The sequence below is a fragment of the Rhopalosiphum maidis genome, chromosome 2, assembly GCF_003676215.2.
Source record: "Rhopalosiphum maidis isolate BTI-1 chromosome 2, ASM367621v3, whole genome shotgun sequence".
NCBI lineage: Eukaryota > Metazoa > Arthropoda > Insecta > Hemiptera > Aphididae > Rhopalosiphum > Rhopalosiphum maidis.
The window spans coordinates 47021947-47044661 of NC_040878.1; the positions used below are offsets into that span (position 1 = coordinate 47021947).

Here is a 22715-nt window from a genome sequence, read left to right on the forward strand (position 1 = left end):
CTGGTTATTTTCCAAAATGAAAAATACTAATATAATATTATCTTAATACATATGAGTGTATATATATATATATATATACATATATACATATTACAATTGTATATTATTATGCAGTTATATGCTCAAATATATGCATGCAACAACAGACTTCAGGCCTCGTATATCGTAATCAGAGCGGAACATCTGATAATACTTCCTCCGTTGTTTTCATGGAACTGCTAAGACTTACGCTCACGATGCTACCGTTGGCATTCTTCCTGATCTTCGGCCGCAAGTAGAAAATAGTCTTTAGTAACTTCCAATTTTGGAGGACGTACAGATACGGGTTAAGCGCAAAATGTATAACTAACAGCATGTCTGTGGTGATGATAAACGGCCGAATCTTTAAATCATCCTCGATGAACCTGGATAACGGTATCGATATCTGCCGGGAACCATACAAACGTATAAATAAATATGAAATAAGTTTTTTACTACATAATTATTGATTTTCAAAACTACTAGTTCAATTTAAATAAAGTTATATTAATAGATTCCTCATGATTTCCACACTAGATGAGATTTTCAACTAGAAAATGCTATACCATAAAACCATTCTGGCTAATATATTAGTTTCGTCTTGACTCACGAAAATCGAATAACTTTGTTTTCATAGAAATAAACATTGTAAACATACTACTAATAACTTTTATTAACATATAATAATTTACATATATAATACAAGGGGATTATGGCTTTAAAAAAACGGGTGAAATTTAAAAAATCTTAGAACGGGAAAGTAAGTATTCTATATCAGAGAATAACTCATAACCTTTTGTAAGGATAGTTCGGGAATTTTTTTTTTCAGTTGCCGGTAGATAGCTCTTGGTATACTACACAAGCGTGATAAGAAAGAATGGTTTTGTTCTGATAAATCCATAGCGCAATGACACCAATACTTGACAAAAAGTATGTTTTGCATATAAATTGTGATTCGTTATAGGGTTTGTTGGAGATCACATCAAAAATGTATAATGATGTGTCATACTCGAAAAATACTCCCGCAAATCTCTTGTTTACAATAATTATTGTTGGTATAAACGGTTTATGCTAATCAATTTTTTTTAAATTTCTCATATCTTTTGTAAACACCATAGGACTGACTTAAAATAAAGCTGTCGATATCCCCAAATTCGGCATTCTTAACACTAATACTCAGTAGTACTATAAATATATATAGTCATATAATGTATTATTGCATTTACCATTTGTGGGACCCAACAAGTGACAAACGTGACGCACAGTAAAAACATCAGCCAGCCGAATGCTCTTTCTTCTTTGGTAGCCTCGTTGCAAGCCAATGACAATTCTTGGTTGGTGCGTCTTATTGTCACGGTATGCTGTTTGTTAGGACTATTCTTCATGCACAGAGCTTTCATAACGGCTAAGTTCGTGTAGACTATTGCAAAGCATAAAAATACGCCTAAAGTAAAAAACAAAAATTATTATTTTTATTTTTATTTTGGATCTAAAATATTATATTTGTAAATTTTATTATATTGTCGAAATTACTCTAATTTATAAAATCTACTGCTCATAAAAATAAATTATGACTTCGTATTATTGAAATTTTTAGTTGGCATTTGAACAACTTATGAGGGACCTTATAACATATTTTTAATATTTTTAATCGAGCAAAATTATTATTATCGACAATTATTAAAAATCCAAAATTTCTCAAGATTATAAATAACTCAACAATCTAAATATTTGAATATTTTATTTCAATTTTAATTTACGTATTTACCATGGTTCGTTTTTGAGTTAAATCAAATTAACAAAATTAATTTTTTCAAAAACGGGTTTTACTTAATAAAATTATTTTTATTTTGAAAAATATTGAAAATTTTTAGTTTTAATTCTCAAAATTACAAACTAGATTCAATTTTGCATCTGAAACTAATCTTAAGTATAAAGATGTTATTAACTACTTATTTTATATACAGACAAAAAAAATGTTATTTAATAATTGATACATTCATCGCTCAGCTAATAATTTATAATTCTAATTATTGCTTTGCTTTGTTGGATTTTTAAATAAATTGTAAAAAAAGTCAAATCTATTTATTTAATTTAAGTGTTTAGCTAAATCCCCTAACTGTAATCAATAATAATTAACATTTAATTTATTTTTTTTCATTTGTGTTCTAATAATATTTAGTTTACAATCAAACATATAATTTTAAATAAAACTCATATTTTTAATGAAACATCATATAAACATTCTTTATATTACTTTTAATAAGACATTAACTTAGAATACACTATAAACTACAATATATTATTTATAATATAATAAATTATTATTTCTGGTTGGTACCTGCTTCTTATATTTTATAGAATTGAAGGAGTGAATTAATTTTATTTTAAATAATATCAAATCATATATTGTTTTTTAAACTTATTGTTTATATATTTTTAATTAATTACATGACCTAAAGCCAGAATATAAGGTTACCTACTTACCGTGACCTAAATATACGTAAACGTGTAGTACGTCCAAAGGCTTTTTGGCATTTTTATAACTCACACACGTTGACGATTTCTCATCCCAATAGCGACCATATCCAAATCCAAAGTATGGAGCGCACATGAAACACAGTACTTCTAAACAAAGTATGGCCATCATTCCTTTAAGTAAATGTAGACTTATGTACTGAAATTACATGAATTTTACAATTAATATTAATTTAAGTAGATTTATTATACGATAAAAACTATAATTGGTAAAAAATGTGTGAAATATCAAGTATTTATAATTAACAATTATTTGGTGCCCTTATCAGACATCCATTAATTTATTTTAATTGTTTGAAAATTCCTGATTATATTTGTATATTCTATATTCATCGAATTAACCAATACAATTAAATATGAATTTCTATATTCTAAAATGATTATTTACGATTCAGGAGTATAATGATATACTTATCGATATTATTTATATAATTAAATAAGTCACCTGGATTATGTTAGGTATATATACATTTTCAAAAATCTTTAGATAGTTGATCTAATTTTAATTAGAATTTGTGAATACTTATAAAAATTATACATTTTATCTTTATTATAATATTTGTTTGTACCTACAAAATAGTTTTGTTTAAAATAAAAATCATTTGATTATCCATGTTATAGATCTTGTCATAAGGTTATCCTTCCAAGTTATGTGATATATTGAAGCTGTAAAGTTTGTTGGTATATAAATTATTATAATAATTGAGTCGAAGTAGTTGAACTTTCAATAACTATTATTGTCCTAACGTTGTTTTATATTTTAGATATAAAAATATATTTATAATTATACTATTTTATATTATATCATGGAAAAGATTTCTGGGATGAGTTTTCATAGACTTTCATAAAACACCGGGGGCCTCCAAAAAAAAAAAAAAATTATATTATTATAATTTATATTTTATTTTGTTACAAACATATTATATTATATAATGCACAAATTATCACATTACAGATTAATATTAAAATATAATAATCATGATGATTATATTACTTATATTTTAAATTTAGATCGTAATAACTATACGATTTTGTTAATTTATTATGATTTTTTTAAATATAATTCTAGGGAGAGGGTGGGCAAAAAGGTTTCATGGGCTGCATGCAGCCCACAAACTGCGGGTTAGATCATCCTAATTTAAACTATTCTGCATCATTCTCAACATCTGTCGCTTTTTTTCGTCACTACTCGATAAAAAGCTCAACATCATTTTTTTTTTTTATTTCATTCAGATTACTAGCTTACTAATTATTTCTTCCATTTTCAGAATTTAGGCCAACCGACGAGGTTAACTGTTTATCACGGCAACGTAACATTTCTTTTTCGTTGTTAACATCGAACACAATTTATGCTGAGAGGACGTTCCAAAATATACTGAAAATAAATATTGAATTTATTTGAATTAAGAGTACTACTATTTTTATTTAAATTATAGAAATTCTTAAAACTATAGAAAATCTCATTCAAGATTCCACATAAATTATTCTTATATCTGTAAAAAAAAATTAAAAATACATAGTCAATTATGTATGGTAAATAATTGTTTTTAGAAAACAATATTCATCAAAATCTAAATAATTTTAAAATTTTAATTTCGTTATTTTATTATAGTTCAAAATTATTATTCATGGAACTTGAAACTTTAACATATATTATAAATTTACAAAACTTAATGATATTTTTAGAATAATTAGATTAATTTTAATGTATTATATGTTTTTACTATGAATCTCATCATATTGTTTAAGTAAAATGTTATAAACACAAAAGTTAATAATAATAATATAATATGATTTAAATATATACTATTATAACATAATAATTTAAATGTTTTCGGAAAAAATGAAATCAGATCACCGTAACACCAATAGCATATTAATAAATGATTAAATTACATTTTAATAACAATATCAATTGACGCATTAAATATATTTATTAGTGATATAGAATGATAGATAGTTTCCGCGAAGAATCGTTTTTTGTATACCTATAATAATTATTAATTATACAACATTGAATTCAAATTTATCACATACATTTCAATTACTTACTTAATGATGAGGTAACTTCACTGTAAAGTAGTTACAACAGAACGATCATCTAATTACCCTTTTTTTATCCATGGTTGACAAATATGTCTAATCATTTACCTTAAGCTAAATAACTTAGGACTGCTCTTCTATTAGTTTTTTCCAAGAAAAATAAAGATTTTTTAAACTATATTTGAACTTGCAATGTTATTGCTATAATATTCTTTGTTATGTCATTTACCCTCATCATACTTTGGTTTATTTTCATATAAGTAAAATATTATAAACATAATACTTATATTTAATTATAATAGTCTTATCAATTTAATACGATTTAATACTTCACAAATTTAAATAATAATTTATACATTTATTTAAATTAATTGTAAATGAGATTATAATAAATTATATTATCTATACAGAGATGTTTTGTAAATCTAAAAATTTATATTTACTTTTTCGAAATGTGTTTTAAAAGTTATCAAACTAACTACACATTTTACAAGGACACAATATTTTCTATATTACTGCACAATATACAAAACACAGTATATAAAAACATTACCAAAAATTACTGAAATCTGTATTATAATACGTATACATTAGATGGTTATATATATCATATACATATATGTCACATTCATATCACGAAATGGACAACATTTGAATCTATTTTACAAAATGGAAAGTTATTTCTCAACTTTGGGTAATTACAGAATATGCATTTTATTTTGTGAAATGGATACTTACATTATACTTAACAGAACTTATTCCGTCATTTAAGTCCATAAAGTGAAGAAAAAAACTTTGATTTTTAAATTTAAATTTTATTATTATTCATAAGAATATATTTTATATATAGGTACTTCAAAACAAAATTATTATCAATTTAAATAAGTTTGTGAATTAGTAACGAGAATAAAAAATAAGGAAATATTATGTCTATAATTTATTAAAGGTTGGGTAAGATTACTTATATTTAAGAATATACTTTCAGTGTTTACTTGGTATGACAACTGTTATCTGTTTATCAAAAAAAAAATGACAGTCGTAATATTATTTTTAGGTATTATCTATTGTATATACATTTATTGTCGGTCAATAATTGTAGATAATCCGACCAACCAATGCCTAATATTCTTCGTTTCTTTACTTTGTATTTTTAATACATATTATACGTGTATTAATAAGTATAAGTGCATAAGAGTGGGCGGTGGTCGTTTGAACGAAGGTAATTATTTTGACCGAAAAAATAATAGTTCGTTTGGGATGGTCATTTGTATCGTTTCGACGAGTGAATTTTTTTTTACCTATGCAAGATAAAAACTTAGTGACAAACACGGATAATATCGTTGCTAATCATTATTCATCACTATTATTGAAAACAAGATTACGATTCAAACATGATTTTGTTTAATTAATTGTTGAGTATATAATATTATAAGCATTTTCAAACAAAGCCAATAGATTAATTTAAAATATACTAATTATATTATATGTAATTTTATTTTTTATTTTTTGATTGTAAATTACTACCTATCTATATAATAATATTACTAATATCTATACCAATATTTTTTTTTTAAATAGTATTCATTAATTATGTTTATTTTATATTATTTTGTTTAATTAATTATCAAGTGTACATTATAAGCATTTGCATACTTATTCGCTCAAACGGCAAACGGTATATATTTATTCAGTCAAATAGACCATATTTTGAGTCGATTTGCCAGAGAAATCTACGCCACAGTAGCGGATCCAGAGTGGGGCGATCGGAGTGATCGCCCCCCCCCCCGTTCTCTCAAAAAAAAAAATAGTTTAAAGTCTCTGACTTTAATTTTTGACGCAATTATACTTCAAGGGTAACAAAATTATAATGATATATTTTATTATTATTATTATTACTATAAACAATTTTTTTTTTGTTCTATACGAGACTGTGGAAAGTAACATATGTATGTACCTAAATAAATACATAATCAAAATTAATGTGTGCCCTTTAAATATCGCCCCCCCCACCTTGTTATCTTGGTCTAGATCCGCCCCTGCTATTCCCATTATAGTGGATTACCAAATGTTATCAAATTTAAGAACTATATTATATGTAATTAGAAAACATGTTGTTTTACAATAACCCTTAGACCACCCTTACAAATCGTATAAACATAAATTGCGCCTGACGAAGAAAAAACAATTGTAAATTGCGTCCAATATATTTCAAGTATAAGTTTCTATATGTACTATGTAGTGAATTTCGCCCAGCAAGTATATTATTTTTGATAGCCATTTAGCATAACCCAGATGACACTACGTAGAGACGACTATCACTGTACTCTAAAAATTATTATTTTTTCTTTAATTAAATAATATAGTTGGGTATCGTACTGAGTATATTAAAGTATATCAAGTTGTTAAAAATATTTTTTGTTAAGTTAATTTATATTGAGTAAATATATCAACGATATATATAGCACCCGTTAAAATATCCATGAATACTAAATAATTGAAGGGTATTTCTTCTCACATTATGCATATTTCTTTAGATATGTTTGACATCATTAACCTTGATTAAACTCATATCTTAATTATAAACAATTGCTACTCCATGAAGTACTTTTACTGGTCTTTCAGAGATACTTCCGGTTACTTTTCATTTTACATTAGCATGCTAATCTATCTGCTATCTACAAATACAATTTATCATTGTAAATTTTGAAAATCTATTTCATTATGATGGTTTACATTTTTTTCAGTTATAATATTGTTTTCTTCCATCGTTTTCAAAAATGCTCAACACGTTTTTACACTGCATGCCACTTTGTTTCACCTAATGACAATTTATTATAGTTTTAACTTTGACAATTTATAATTTTTGTACATAATAACCACATTTTCTTTCTGGCTAAATCTAGTACTTACGTAATACGTAAATCCATATTGTGTTGTGGTACACTATTACTTGCAAACAATTTATAAAAATATTACCTACGTTCGGCTTTTCCACTTATAAATTAACAACAGTATTTAAAATAAATAAAATGAATTCAAGGTCACTTAGATACTATGGAAGCAATTTACTATACTATTTTTAGTACATGTTCGATGTGGGCGCAATTTACCATCGCCCTATGAACCAAGATGTGCAAGTGTATAATCAAAATCGTAATTACTATGCTGTTATACACGAATAACCACGTGTTTGACATATTCAACATATGTGGTAGTAGCTGTTATGATCATATGAACCCACACAAATTGCACCTACGGAGGCAATACCTTTCAAAGCACACAACAACGAGGCCGTGGTCAAATCATGGACTTCAGGTATAGAAAAAGAGGGCTAGGATAGCCACATATAAGGAAGCACTCAGCACAGCATATAGTCATATGTACCAGAGTTCATATGTTTAAGTCACACGCTATCACATGCTTCTGTATACTCGTACTTATATTAAACTAATAAAACACCATTTTAAAAGTATCATTGACTTTACACTTATTTCGAATCAACGACTGAAGCAACGGAAAGTAGACACTCTACAGTATACTGCATTATGTTCCTTTTTTTCGTTTTATATTTTGCTTGTAAATAAATAAAATAATAGTAAGACAAATAAAATAATTTTTATAAAAAAAAAATAGATTTAAATTATAAAGAAATAAATCGAGCAAAAACTAGATAGCTTCGACAAATTAAATTCTATTATTCAAAATTTAGTATAAACCAATAAATATATAAGTTATTTCATTAATTAAATATAATTCTACAGATATAGATCATTATAATTCATGATTTTTGTCCCGAATTTAAATTATAAACTTTATATATTTTATAATTATAACTAAGAAAATGAGACATAAATAATACCTCTAGAAAAGGTTTATTTTTTTAAACATAATTAAAAAACAATTCTAAATTAGCAAACAAAACAACAGTAACAAAGAAGGAAAAATAAAAATAGGTATGCTTGAACCTCAAAATAATCTTAATAATAAATGAAATTTGTAATATTAAATAAAAAAGATCAAATTTATTGTTTAGTTCGCCATATAGAATAAAATTAAAGTATAAATAATTAAGTTTTTAAGTTCTCTATGTGGACATCCAAATGATGGAACAAGTTCCATTGAGTATAATTTAAGTATTCATTTCAACAAATGTAATGAATATGGACAATATGGTGTAATTACTCGAAGTAGAAAAATCAAGGTTTCATTTTATGAAATGGATTCAAACGTTGTGCATTTAATATTTTCATGAAACGTACATTAACACAATATGGATACGATATAAATATACATAAATAACGATTGTAGTAACACGAATCTGATCTTTATGTAATATTCAAAGGCACGATCCATAAATTTAATAGATTGACAGTCGTCATTTAATTAGCGTTTATCTTCTGTTCATATTATGAAGTAAATTTATAATTTAGTCAAAAAATATTATCTATAATATAGATAATATGTAATAGTATTATATTATATATAATATACAAGATTATTAAAATAAAATACTTTTTTTGAAAATTGTAATAAATAAAGTGTTGTGTTATCTAATAAAATATTTTCTATATCTCGAATTATTTTTGCCCACAATCGATTAGAGTTTTCAAAGTTTATCTGTATCCATTGTCTATTTGTTGCAAAATAGTATAATATTAAATTTATTGAAGTTACTATGTACAGATTTGTAAACTAAGTTAGAAAGTCCATAATGTCTAGATTAAAAAGACTTTTTTTTTATATTAATACATAGCATGCGCCAATTTATTTGTTCAATTTATTAATGTACTGCGACTGTAGTAAACTTTTTTTATTTAGAATTTATTTTCTTAACTCAAATATACAAATACAATGCATTTGTAAGTTGACGGTAGTACAACGTTTGAGTGATGACTGACTAGTAAAAACATTATGAATATATAGTATACTGATCGCATGATCGTTATCGTCGGTCGCGACTATCGTGAGTGATAATATTTATTACAAAAAGATATTATCTACTACTCGTATAATATTAGTTTATTAAACTTTTATGAGCTCAAACATTATGAAATTAATAAAAATGTGAAACATTTACATATTTTACTGACCACAAAAAGTTATTATTTATTATAGCATACAATGATCTTTTCAAATGTAACGATTTCAGCAAAAATTAATACGACATTCTGTATTACTAATTGTAAACTAAATTAGTATTCCTAATAGCTATACATAAAAAAAATATAACGGGAAATATACTTAGTGATATAGGTAGATAGACTATATTTTCTAAGTATTCATATTCACATTCTATAATATATCATTGAATTCAAATTTTACATATCTATCTCAGTGACCTACTCAACACTTACTATATATACTAACGTACTCAGCTTTTTTTTAAATTTTAAATGTGAATCAATAAAAATATCAAAATGTTGTCATTTAATAGATGGTACTCATCACTAAATTTAATTATATATATTGTTGAACATTGTGTTAGGTACAAAAATAGACACTCTGGACAAGAATAATTTATTAATAATTAACTTATATATCAAAGTAATATTGAAGGGCAGTCGTCTAGAAGCCAATGACTAAATCGTATTAAATAAATATATTTACAATATTCACTTGCCCGTCTTTTTAAAATCTGATTTTTCCGTCTATTTTTATAGAATAGGTAATCAGTTTGTAAAACAATAATGTAACCAATATTACTAAAAACTTTAACTTGTAATAAATACAAAAGTTGCATAATTCTTTAATTCTAAATAACGGTTAATGCAAAACATATACAACGTGTTTAACTTGTAAAGAACGTAAGACAAATTTAATACTTTAAATGCAGTCCCTGATGGTATTTTTTTATAAATATTAACTTTGATAGATGAACTATTTAGTTTTTCTTACCACTTGCCACTTAAATAACTATAATATTGATCATATAGGTAAACATTGCCCATTTTATTTTTTAATGTGCAACTATTACAAATGTTATTAATGTATATATTATTTTAACTCGATCTATAAAGTTACCAGGTTCACAGCTACGTAGTATTCCTAAAGTATCATATTCTAATCATGGTAATATGGTATAATTTACTAACCACGATCTACCGTGAGTTAAGCCGACCTCAACTTTTGGACTCGCACGATAGACGACATAACTGGCCTGAGAGTTAGGGCTGTGTACAGTACAGCAGTAGTAACAGGTAAGTACGCACCTTTTTGTAAAAAAACGGTTTGGTAAGCGCCGTCCAGCGTTCGACAGCCATTACGAGAGCCACGCACCCAGAATTCAGCCCAAAGAACCGCCACAGGACGCTAATCCGGCACGACCACATAGTCTTTTTGGAGTCCGGCCATCTGATATTCACGAACATATGGACCACCCTGCCGACGAGCACAATGAAATCGTTGATGGTTAGGCACCGCAACATGAAGACATGTTTCTTATTCCTGCTTGATCGGGTCCGGTGCAATATGAAAAGCGCCAGCAGATTACCGAATATGCCGAACACGGACAACCCGGTAAAGGCTATCTGTACGCCGGTACTCGGTAAACGGACGACGGACGGGACCGGAAGCACTGTTGTGGTGAGCGATGACGATGCTGTCACATTCGCCACGGCCAACTCCATCGAATCGCAGTCGTATTCTGCGCGCGTCGCGTCTCGCGTTCTGTGCGTGCGGTGACAGGTGCACTATCTGCCCAACGCCCACGATCCCTCTCAGACACGGCACTAAATAATAATTGTTTTTTATTGTTATTAAATTTGCATACGATAACAAAGTACAAACAACAAATACAATTTATGATTAATAATCTCCCCTTAGCCGAGCTTGTGTTAGAGATTGTGTGTATGACATATTAATAACTAAAACTAATGAATTTTAAAAGTAAAAAGTAATAGGTAAAAGAAAAATAACAGTAAGTTATTATTTTTGCATTTTAAACATTTTTAAAAATTACATAATATACACTTAAAACAATTAAATTTAAACTAATACTAAGAATAACCATTTATATACAGTATTTTTAACATTACTTTTTTGTATAATGACAATTTGTATTAACCACGCCATCCATTATACATGAGCGTATTACTTATTATTTTATATGAATATATAAACATATTTATTTCGTGATCGTTATCATTATTTTAATCGTGTACCTACAAACGACATCTATATATAAGCAAATTAGCAAGTGGTTACAATAATTTAAAAAATATATAATTTTAGTTTTTACTATTTTAATAGTACCTATTTTAGAAAAATCAACATAATAATTGCCAGTACTTTTTTATAGTACAAATTAGATTAATTTAAGAGGCCACCTCTAAAGTTGAATATTGAAGAACTTTTTTAACTACTTATCGTGCATGCATAGGCAAGATAAAATTTAATGGAAAAATATTTTAATAAGGTTTATACCTTTTATTTTTTATATACAATATTATTACAATCACTTTTTATTATTATAATTTTTTCTAAATTGATCTCTGTAGCTGTCAAAATAGTACATAAATTATTATTCATAACTCATAATTCATAACCATTATTTTTGGAAATGGTTTGACATTTGTTATCTACAAAATATTTAATAATATATTATTTAAATAAAATTGAACAGTTATAGGTTTCTATTTTTATGAATAACCTACGGTGATTATTTAGGTTTTTCTGTTACTATACTTACCTATACTATTTCATACTATAATTGTTTTTTATTTATATTTACATAACCACTTTAAAATATATTAAGTTTGTTTACTTTAAATTTTAAAACTTTATATTTGTATTATGTATACATATTATATTACCTAACTTATTACTGTATACAATTAAAATTATTACCTTATTGTAGAAATTATAGTAAATTTATTTAAGATTTTTAATAAATACACAAGGGAACTATGGGTAAAAAAGTTTGAGAACTACTGATATGGGGAGGAATATACATAAATTAAATGTTTAAGTCATGGAAAGTACCTATTTTTTTTACCTTTACACGTAAATTTCATGTGTTTTTACGATACAATAAATTAACCATACATCACTGATCGCATGATTATTTAAAATGATTCTAAAATAAAAAATGTAAATTTATAAGTATTCTAGTAGTCTGTAGAAATGTAGAACATGATATCTAAATTATAAATAAATTTAATCCTTAACAATATTTTGTAAAATAAGACTAAAACATAGATAGAATTAATATTATCAAATATTATAGAAACTCGCAAATTTAGGTATTGCAATTTTAATTTAATTCATTAATTTGTAAAATTATTATTCAAATTTCACACGTAATAATGTTTTTCAATTTTATTACAAACTGTATGCACACTGTAGTATACTGAAAAGAAATTTTCTCGGGTGCGTCCCAAGCAAAAAAGGTCATATTTTGATGTAGCCCAAGTGCGTCCCAATTCATTTGCCACCCGTGGTAGCACCTGCCACCATGAGATGGTGAACTGGCTTACACCCAATAAAATATTTTGTTATTATTATATTAATTTAATTTGTTTGTCTTACAACCATTTTAAAATGTTATGCAGGTGTACTATATAATATTCCATAATAATTATATTTTTATATTATTTATTGATTTTTATTCGATTTTTCAATGCCACAATTTTCACATAAACGAATTTAAAGATTTATAATTTTGGTAAGTATTTTAAATTCTGAGCGGATATATAAATGAATTGATTCTACAATAATGTGTTGTTTTGTTTTTGTGTCTGTGTACACGATAAATAATCGATGAAATGCTTCGTTTTTAACATTATGGGTGATGGTTTTAGATTTAGTTTGTACTTTAGAGGTCAAAAATAAAAATTCTCATTACTTTTTTTTTATATAATCGGGAAAAATGAATAAAAAAATTAAAATAAAACGGAGTGTCGCCGGTTTCCGCCAAAAATAAACTGTCTGTTCAAATATTACCGCCAAATTAAATAAAACGACATTTCTTTTTCTACCAGTTATAAATTATAGAATTTTAAGTTTAGGAACTCTTACGTAAAGATTTAATAATATTATATTGTTTAGTAATTATAATGTGTATACAGATACCTACACACTATACAGATAAATAATAATTATACGCCTACAACTACTTAAATCATTACGCACCACTTTTTTTCTAGCTATTATATAAATACAGTAATTTATAAAGATATTGTTCAAATTTTTAAAAAAAAAGATTGAAACAAAATATATGAAAAAATGATCACATTCTAAAAAACTAAAACATAGTTGTAGACACTTATAATAGTTACCTTATACTGTTATTACACTTACGTTCATTATGGGTTATTTTGAGGTATAATATAGCTTTATAGAATTTAATTTCAATTTTAACCAATGAATCGATATCGATCGATGACATATTGTTATTAAAACTATGCAAATATAACACTATATATTCAGTAAATAAGTAAATATAATAATAATTTTACTTTTACACAATAATATGCATTTTATTTATTTTTTAGTTACACGTAACTATTTTTTTTTTTTTACATTGGTACTAATAAGTGTTAATAATTTATTGCTATTGAATAATTAGATTTAAATTAGTGATTATAATACTATATTATACTTTAACAAAAAAAAAAAATAATTTTTAGAAAAACTAATTTTGTCGGTATTTTTTTCATATTTTTATAATATTATTGAACTTGTATAAAAAAATCGTGCGTTTTAATTTAAATAGTTGTAGGTGTACAGTTATTATTTAACTGTATAATGCGTACCTATTATACAGAGTAATTCTTTTATCATGAACCATTCATTAGTTCAAAAAGTATTCATATTTTTGAAAATATTTTTTTACATAGTTTGTATTAAAAAATTATATTTTTAAATATTTTTTATCCTTATATTCTTTTAAGTTTCCTACTTTTTTGAATGACAATATAGTTTTAATTTCATATTCCAAAGCAGAATAATTTTCTGGCAAGTAGTTTATAAGTTATAAGTATTTAAAGTTTAGATTCGCGGAGTGAAGTAGTACGGGGTTACCCCGTAAAATGTTTGTTTATTACTCCGCTTGTCTAAACTTTAAACACATATAACTCATAAACTACTCGCCCTAAATTCGATTTTTATGTATCAAAATACTCAGAAAATTATTCTGCTTTGGAATATGAAATTAAAACTATGATGTCATTCAAAAAAGTAAGAAACTCAAAAAAATATAAGGATAAAAAATATTTAAAAATATAATTTTTTTAATAAAAATGTTGTTTTTTTAATAACTTGAAACTATGTGAAAAAATATTTTCAAAAACATGAATACTTTTTGAAATAATGAGTGATTCATGATAAAAGAATCACCGTGATTACACATATTAGTTACTAAAAAATAAAATATTATGAAATCTTTACGTTAGGACCCTAACGTAACCAAACTATAAAATTTATAATTTATAGCTGGCGGAAAAAGATATTGGCGGATACCGGCAATACCTGTAAAACAAGAATTTTTAAGCTAAAAACCAGTTATTCAATAACGAATAAAACAATAGAAACTTGAAATTTTCATCAAGTGATAATATTGTTTCTTTATATCTATATGATATAATTTTTAAAATATTTTGATCTTTTGTTGATAACATTTTATGACTAGGTAAAAATACGAGAAATTTTAATTCAAGATTCTTAACATAAAAATATCGAAAATTAATAATCACAATTTTTTTAAGCTATTAAATTTAGAATTTTGACAAAATTCGTCAAAATCTTGAAAATTTAAAACAAGATTCATCAAAAGTATATTATATTATCATGAATTTTACTATAGGTACTCAAATAAATTTTTGATTTATTTAAAAATATTATCTATTTATACTATGAATCGATTCACAGGTATTTACAGATAGGTGTTAACAAATTTTATATGTATAAATAAATAAATTTTAATATTAATCTGAGCTGCCTAATTGTATATTTATTAGAATCTTTAGATGCGTATTTAACACTCGTCAAAATCGATTAATTTCCTATTTTCTATTTAGGTACATTCGAACTCTAGCTTAACTACCTAAATAATACTTGACATATATTGTACATAATAATAATTTTAGTGCAATAAAAACAATATAACATACATATTATGTAATATATAAATACAACAATTTTCATACCTAGGGCCTCGCCAAAAGTCACCACTACGCAGTAGGTACTTCAGTTGTGCGTGATATACTGATATTTAATTGCATGGTCTTCCAAGACCACGTTTATCTCCTTGAGTTTTTAGTGATAACCATAACTGATAAGTACGAAGGCTTGATTATAATAACAGTAATAGTGATATATGAAACAAATAAAACTATGATAATAATAATTAATAATAATATTATGTTCAAACGTTATAGTTATAATTTATTAATAGATTCATATTACAATTAGGGCCCGGAAGTTCATGCATTTTCATGTTATTACTGAGTACATCAAAAAGTTGCAGGGTAAGCTAAAAATTTGAATCACAATCTAATGAGTTCAAAAATGAAATTTTAGTGTACATATTTTCGCATAATTTTTGAAGTTTTTTAAAAAGATGTACATATTTTGAAATAAAATTGTATTTTACTGCATTATACTTGTTATTTTTTTTTTTTTTATTAATAAAGAAAAAGATTTTGAGTTTATTTCTAAATTTATTTGTTGAAAAATATGTCTTTAAAAAAACGTTGCTAATATAAAAAAAACTTGATTAAAATTAATGTCATTGCTTGGTTGCAGCCGCAATAATTTCGATTATTTTTAATCATTAATAACTTATTCGAAAATGTAAATATTAAAAATCTATCTGGTCAATGCACAGGAAATACTTTTTTTTATAAAATATATAATAAGTGCTTTTGCTATAACTGAACCAGAGAATCATAATCGTGGAAATACGGAGTATCTTTGTTTCTATTTTATGTGGGATAGACAAAGAAAACAAATGCCGGTGTTATAATAGAATTCAAATTTTAGATTCATTGACAATGTTAATAGATTGGAATAGTGACACAACCAAGTAAGGTGTTTTGGTTGTCTGTACTGTTCAATTTGAACCGTTATTTTAGAAATAATAGTGTTATAAATGTTGAAATGTAATTAGTCATAGTATACTGTATACACTCGAATAACCTCACTTAAAAAATACTGGTTGTGCCACAGGATTGGAAATACTAGTACTAGTATATCAATTTAAATTTAATATAAAAATATTTTTTTTTTTTGATAATGATTGAATTCAATATTCATTCATATATCAATAAATAAAATCATAAATTGGCAAACTTTTTATTCAAATTGCACACTGATATATTTTGTTCAAATTCATTGACTGAATTGCACCCTGCAGTTTACTAAAAATACCTTTCTTAATTCTTTAGTTAAACAACAATACAATAATACATAATTACACAAATTAAATTTAATTTAATCTGTGATAATGGTTAACATTTATAATAGATTAATTTCAACTGCTTTCGATTATATGGATATTATGAATTATGATAATAATACTAAATTAATTAATTAGATATGGATATTTTTCTCATTAAATGATTTACTCAAACATTATTTTGTAAATACATTAGGTAGGGAGATATGAAGTTCAATATATATATACCGTGTATTATCCCAATAACTGGTCCAAGTTATGTTAAGATATGATTTTAAATAATGAACCAATAAATAATAGTTCATTTCTCCTTTTAACCACATCTGAAGTCTGGACAAGGTACTAGAGAAGTTATAATAATTTTATAGGTTTAACAAAATGAGCTCGGTTTATTTGTCAATATTAATAATATGTAGATAATCATTTAAACTACTAATACCACTAATTTAAATTTAAAATAGAAAAGTTAAAGTAGAAACTAAAAAGGAAAATAGTTCAAGGATAATTTTTATAATTCGAGTTTATTTAATAAAATATAACATACTTTTCACATATATCATACTTCAATATTGTTTTCGGCACCATTTGAAAACACAAGCTTATTAATTTGGAAAAAAAAATTTTGTTTAAATATTATTTTTATTATTTGTTTTTCATTTTATGATAAAAGCAAAATTGGCAAAGCTATATAAATAAATGATAATAGATATTACAATAATTACAACGTATAAATGAATACTGTTATAATAATTAATAATAAAAAATTTTTTTTCATATATTCAACATATATATATATAGCTTAATTTAATTAAAAATTAAAACCAATTACAGGTAATAATCTTTAGATAAATAATGACTTGAAAATAAAACAATAATAAAAATTTTGCTTATAAGAAACATCCACTGTTTCACAAATACAGTTGGCAGTTTCAACTCATAAATTTAGTATTAGTGAACTACTACGTGTCAAACAAAGACAAAAATTACTACGTTTTCTTAGCCTTCCGTTTTGATTGAGTTTCCTGAAACACACAATTGACAAAATTAAATATAGCAGTCAGATGAGTAATATACAGTTGATTTATTTTTACATTTGGCATTGTATAAGATACACAGGTCAGTTTTTTTTTTTTGGTAGTAAAGTTCAGTTCAATATTTATTTTAGACGGACGCTAAACCAAGTGTGACATATCAATTTAAAAAGTATTTATTAAATTAAGCCTTATAAAAAAAAATTAGAATTTATTTAATTTACAAAATAGTGATTAAATTAGGACGTATTGATAGTGTTTTACAACAGTGGTTTTCAACCTGGGGGTCACCAAAAATAATAGACAAAATAATTTTTCCATATTATTTAAAAAAATTTTTATTTTGTTCTATATCTATACAATAACATGCCGAGGAATATAATCTTAGCTTAAGTATCCCATTAACAAGTAAATAACAAGTTACATTGTACGTTTTTAAAATTGTATTTATGTATTTTTTTATAATTGAATTTATTGTGTATGCTTAACATGCGTTTTAAAATAATGTTGCATTATAAATTAATTACATTTTTAAGTGTAAATTAATCAAAATTGTATACCATATAAATATTTCATCAGTAATTAAATCAAGTTTTGATGAATAAAACAACGTTTTTATTGAAGGGTGCGCATTAAAAAAAAATAAAAATGAGGAGTTGCAATCCAAAAAGGTTGAAAACCACAGTTTACACAATATTTTCTTTTTTTTTTATATTGAGATTGTCTTAATTTTTTTGATATTGTATAAACTTTAAAAGAAATATTCCTATTATACCTACATTATATCTTGCAGCAAAATTGCCATTAGCCAATATCACAATAATATTATAATTTTGAATTTATAACAACTTTTTATCAAACTAATAACTATTAAAAAAGTTGTTATATACTGACACAAAGATTTTAATATGTATTAATTTATAAAATCTAAGGAAATACAACATAATATTTATACATTATTTTTTTATAAAACTATGAGATATATTTTTTAATGCACAGTTATATTAAACCGATGTCTCTTAAATCTTATTATATATATATTACAAAGAAATAAATTACAAATAAAAGTTGTAATAGGTAAGTAATTATAATTACCTTGGCCTTTTTAATGTCAGCCTTTTTTGACTCTTGTTCATTAACTGACTTATTTTCAACATTATTTTCAACGACACATTCTACTTTATCTCCATTAACTGACGAACTACTGCTAACACCAGTATCATAGGCAGGTTCATCTGATATATGTGATTGAGATGATGAAGGAGATTCTGGGGACATAGTATCTTCTCCATTTATAATTGGTGGCTGCTCAGTCGAGTCCTTAGCCAATTTCATTTGGTTATCAATGGCTGACTGTAGTGTTTCTTTAGACTGATCCGCTGAAATGCGACCATGACATGAGTATTAAGTTGGCCAAAAATTTAGATTTATTTACATTTAGATTTTGCATTATCTGTGCGTGCAAACCATTCCGCCATTGCACACATGCTGACCTCTGTGAAACGTTCAGCCATTTCTCCGGATATCGCATCTGTTGGCAATTCAGGCATTTTTTTCCCATGTTCCAACTTAGATAAAAGGGCCTGTCGCTCAGAGTGAAGAGTTCGACATAATTTTTGTAAGGTACTCAATTGTCGAGTTGCTACAGATAAATCACTTATCATTCTAGTACGTTCAGAGGTCATTTCATCTAAAAGTTGTTGACAGCGCTCATAGCGCATTTTCCAACTAGCAGACTCTTTTTCTTGTTTAACTATTTTTTTTGACATCTATAAATAAAAAGAAATATTCAATACAAATAAAGCTTATATTATAATTTACTTTTTAATTTTTGTTACTCACTAATTCCATGTCTCCTTTAAATCCAGCAAAAACTTTATTACTTCGTGCAAGAGCATTTTGAAATTCTTCATATTTTTCATTATATAGGGAAATTTGGTTTCGCAAATCTATTTCAGTATTTTGCATTTCCTCGATTCTGGTTTGATATAGTCGTATTTCCTTTTGAAAAAAAAAATTATTTTGTGCATTACAATTTTAATACATTTGAAACAAAATTAAATACTAACCTTTAATAAATGAGTCTTCTCGTTTAAAATAGTTTCTCGTTCTACACTGATTTCCATATTTGCTTTGGCTAGCTTAGCATCACATAATTGGGTCTCAAGCTCAATTTGTTTGGCTAACTTAACTACTTGCTACAACAATTAACAAGTTTTCTATACTATGAATTAATTCCTAGTTAAAACTGTACAATAATAGTAGTAATAAACTTGAATGTGCTTACAGCGCCATTTACCTGTTCTCTAAGCTCATACTGTTCGCATACATTCTTAAGCCTAGAAGACATATCCATATTGTCATCACGGAGTTTGTTGTTTTTCTCACTATTTTGTTGCATCACTGAAGCTATTTCACTTAAAGTGTTTTGAAATTTATTTGTCATTTCTAAGCGTTTATCTTCAGCTTCTTTGACACGTTTCAGACTCTCTTCCTAGAAAAAAATACATAGGTTTTATTAATAAATTAAAATTAATATGTAGAAATTTGATTATTACTCTTATTGCTTTATTTTGTTTCTGCAATTCCCTACATAAACTCTCTAATCGACTTCTTGTCATAACTGCTTTATTCATTTCACCTCTGACTATATCACGTTCTGTTAATGCCTGAGATACTCTTTTTTCAGTTTGTTTATAAGCAGTCTAATATTTCATAAAATTATAAAACCAAAAATTAATACATTTTGTAAAAAAAACAAATTTTACTACTTCTACATTTTTTAAATTGTATTTACTTTAAGCTTAGTGTTTTCTTCCATAAGATCTGCATACTTAATGCATAATGCTGCTAGTTTTTCTTCAGGTGTATTTAAAGAATTCATACTGTTCAAAACAGTTTTCAATGCTTGAGCTAAATGACGATCTTTTTTTTTACGGTTCTTATCATTAGACGGATGATTTGAATCTGCTATATCCAACTCGGAAGCTTGAGTGGCTACAGATGTACTATCAGCAGCATCTACCTGTTTGGGCAAGGATTCTGTAACTGTACTGGACACACATGACGCATCTTTTTGATTACTTGGCTGTAAAATAAATTATAATTAATAAAAAACTAGTGACACTAAACTTTAAAAAAATATACTAACCTGAGTAGTCTTGTCAACAGAAGATTCTTCTGACACGGTAGATGTAGTCTCCATGTCAATAAAATTAACCAAGTATTTTGTATGTTACAATAAACTTCAATAGTGCATTTATTCAAATGTTTTTAGACTGTAAGAAAAAATATTAGTTAGTTTAACTTTATATTATTTTAACAAGGATAAGTACCAATATTAAATTAATAATAAGTTTTATGGATGCTTTAACAATGTGCTTGACATTGTTTGATGCTCTACCTATATACATTATTGACAAATTCTTGATTATTAGGTATGTGTGGATGATCACAATTTGATATTTAATCGTACAGTATTTCTAAATATAAATAGATGGTGTACCTATTTATGTGTATATTATTTTAATGAACGTGCAGTATTTTGGGAAGAAATTACATGCACAATGGAGAACTGAGTTAAACTACACATGTGTCGACAATGTGTTGAAGTTGAATGTGACAGTATGATAAATTAATCATACAGTTGAGCTATTCTTACAGAAATTAATTGGAAATTACAGTAACTTGATTATATTGTGTTTAAAACTATTTAAAAATACATAATATATTTCTATAGTTTCTGTTACTAATGTATTATTAAAAACAACAGTAACATGATATAGGTTCAATTTTAGATTGTATACATTTTTATTAGTTCCTTTTTAAACATTTTCCAGAAATAAACTCAATGTAGGTATCCACTTACGTGAAGCTATGGACAAATAAAACTACAGATTTCTGTAAATGCATAACATTTAATAGGACTATAAAATACTTAATAGAGTGTGTGGATTGTCTGCGAACAGGCTACAGAATCAAGACTAACAGGGAAATGAGACACATGGTTTTATCTAACAACGAAAGATGCACAATTCCGACGAGCTGGGACGGTAAGTCAATGAATTAAACGAGCTAACAAGACGATGGATGTAGGTGCTGGTAAACAGCTGCCGACGACAACACCCAAAATTCAGTCCGGGGGCCTGAGTGGCGAGCAGAACGCGTGTGCGGTCAATGGGGACACGACTTACCGGTCTCGAAGAATGAGCACTTGCGTGATGCCAACAGGATGGACGATTGTAAATAACAATAATAACAATAATAATAAATAATATTATAGGGTATCGCGTTCACTGACCGAAATGTAAGCACGTTGGATGATTAATGTGTGTACTTTGTCGTCGTCGTCGTCGTAGTCGTGGACGGGCGGTGGCGGTGCAAACGACTGGCAAGAGGCGGCGGCGGAAGCTATGTTATTATAAATGCTAAGTCCGGACTAGGTACACGGCGTTCAGCGATAATGCACTAGTAAATGACCTAAAACGGTAATCGGTCGGTGCAGGACGGACCCGTACGAAGAAACGGGATGGGTAACGTCGGACAGAGTAGAATATGCAATATATATATATTATATATATATAGTTACTAATGTATATATATTTAAATATATGTATAATACAGCAATGTTGTGCGCGTGTGTATGCGTTGCGTATCTAAAGGGTCTGCGGTTGCGGTGATGGTGGGGAGTG

At 26.3% G+C, this 22715-nt stretch overlaps 2 protein-coding genes across 4 annotated transcripts; both read right to left on the reverse strand.

The window, feature by feature from the left end:
- On the reverse strand, positions 1-15830 carry LOC113553265 (prostaglandin E2 receptor EP4 subtype-like). Its single transcript, XM_026956495.1, has 5 exons — positions 15744-15830; positions 10809-11327; positions 2506-2695; positions 1245-1462; positions 1-424 (listed from the first exon to the last, which is right to left on the reverse strand). The coding sequence occupies exons 2-5, from the start codon at positions 11223-11225 to the stop codon at positions 170-172; spliced, it is 1080 nt and encodes a 359-aa protein (XP_026812296.1). The 5' UTR covers positions 11226-11327; positions 15744-15830; the 3' UTR covers positions 1-169.
- A 1949-nt stretch (positions 15831-17779) lies between these two features.
- On the reverse strand, positions 17780-22626 carry LOC113552033 (alpha-taxilin). Of its 3 annotated transcripts, none has more exons than XM_026954689.1 (10): positions 22218-22626; positions 21176-21302; positions 20822-21112; positions 20583-20729; positions 20312-20518; positions 20094-20222; positions 19867-20025; positions 19460-19793; positions 19120-19403; positions 17780-18015 (listed from the first exon to the last, which is right to left on the reverse strand). In XM_026954689.1, exons 2-10 carry the CDS (start codon positions 21227-21229, stop codon positions 17980-17982), a joined length of 1641 nt encoding a protein of 546 aa, XP_026810490.1. In that variant the 5' UTR covers positions 21230-21302; positions 22218-22626; the 3' UTR covers positions 17780-17979. The 3 variants fall into 3 exon arrangements, with proteins under 3 accessions (XP_026810490.1, XP_026810489.1, XP_026810491.1); XM_026954688.1 differs by having other exon boundaries at positions 22325-22625; XM_026954690.1 differs by having other exon boundaries at positions 20324-20518; positions 22325-22621.
- Positions 22627-22715: the final 89 nt, after the last annotated feature.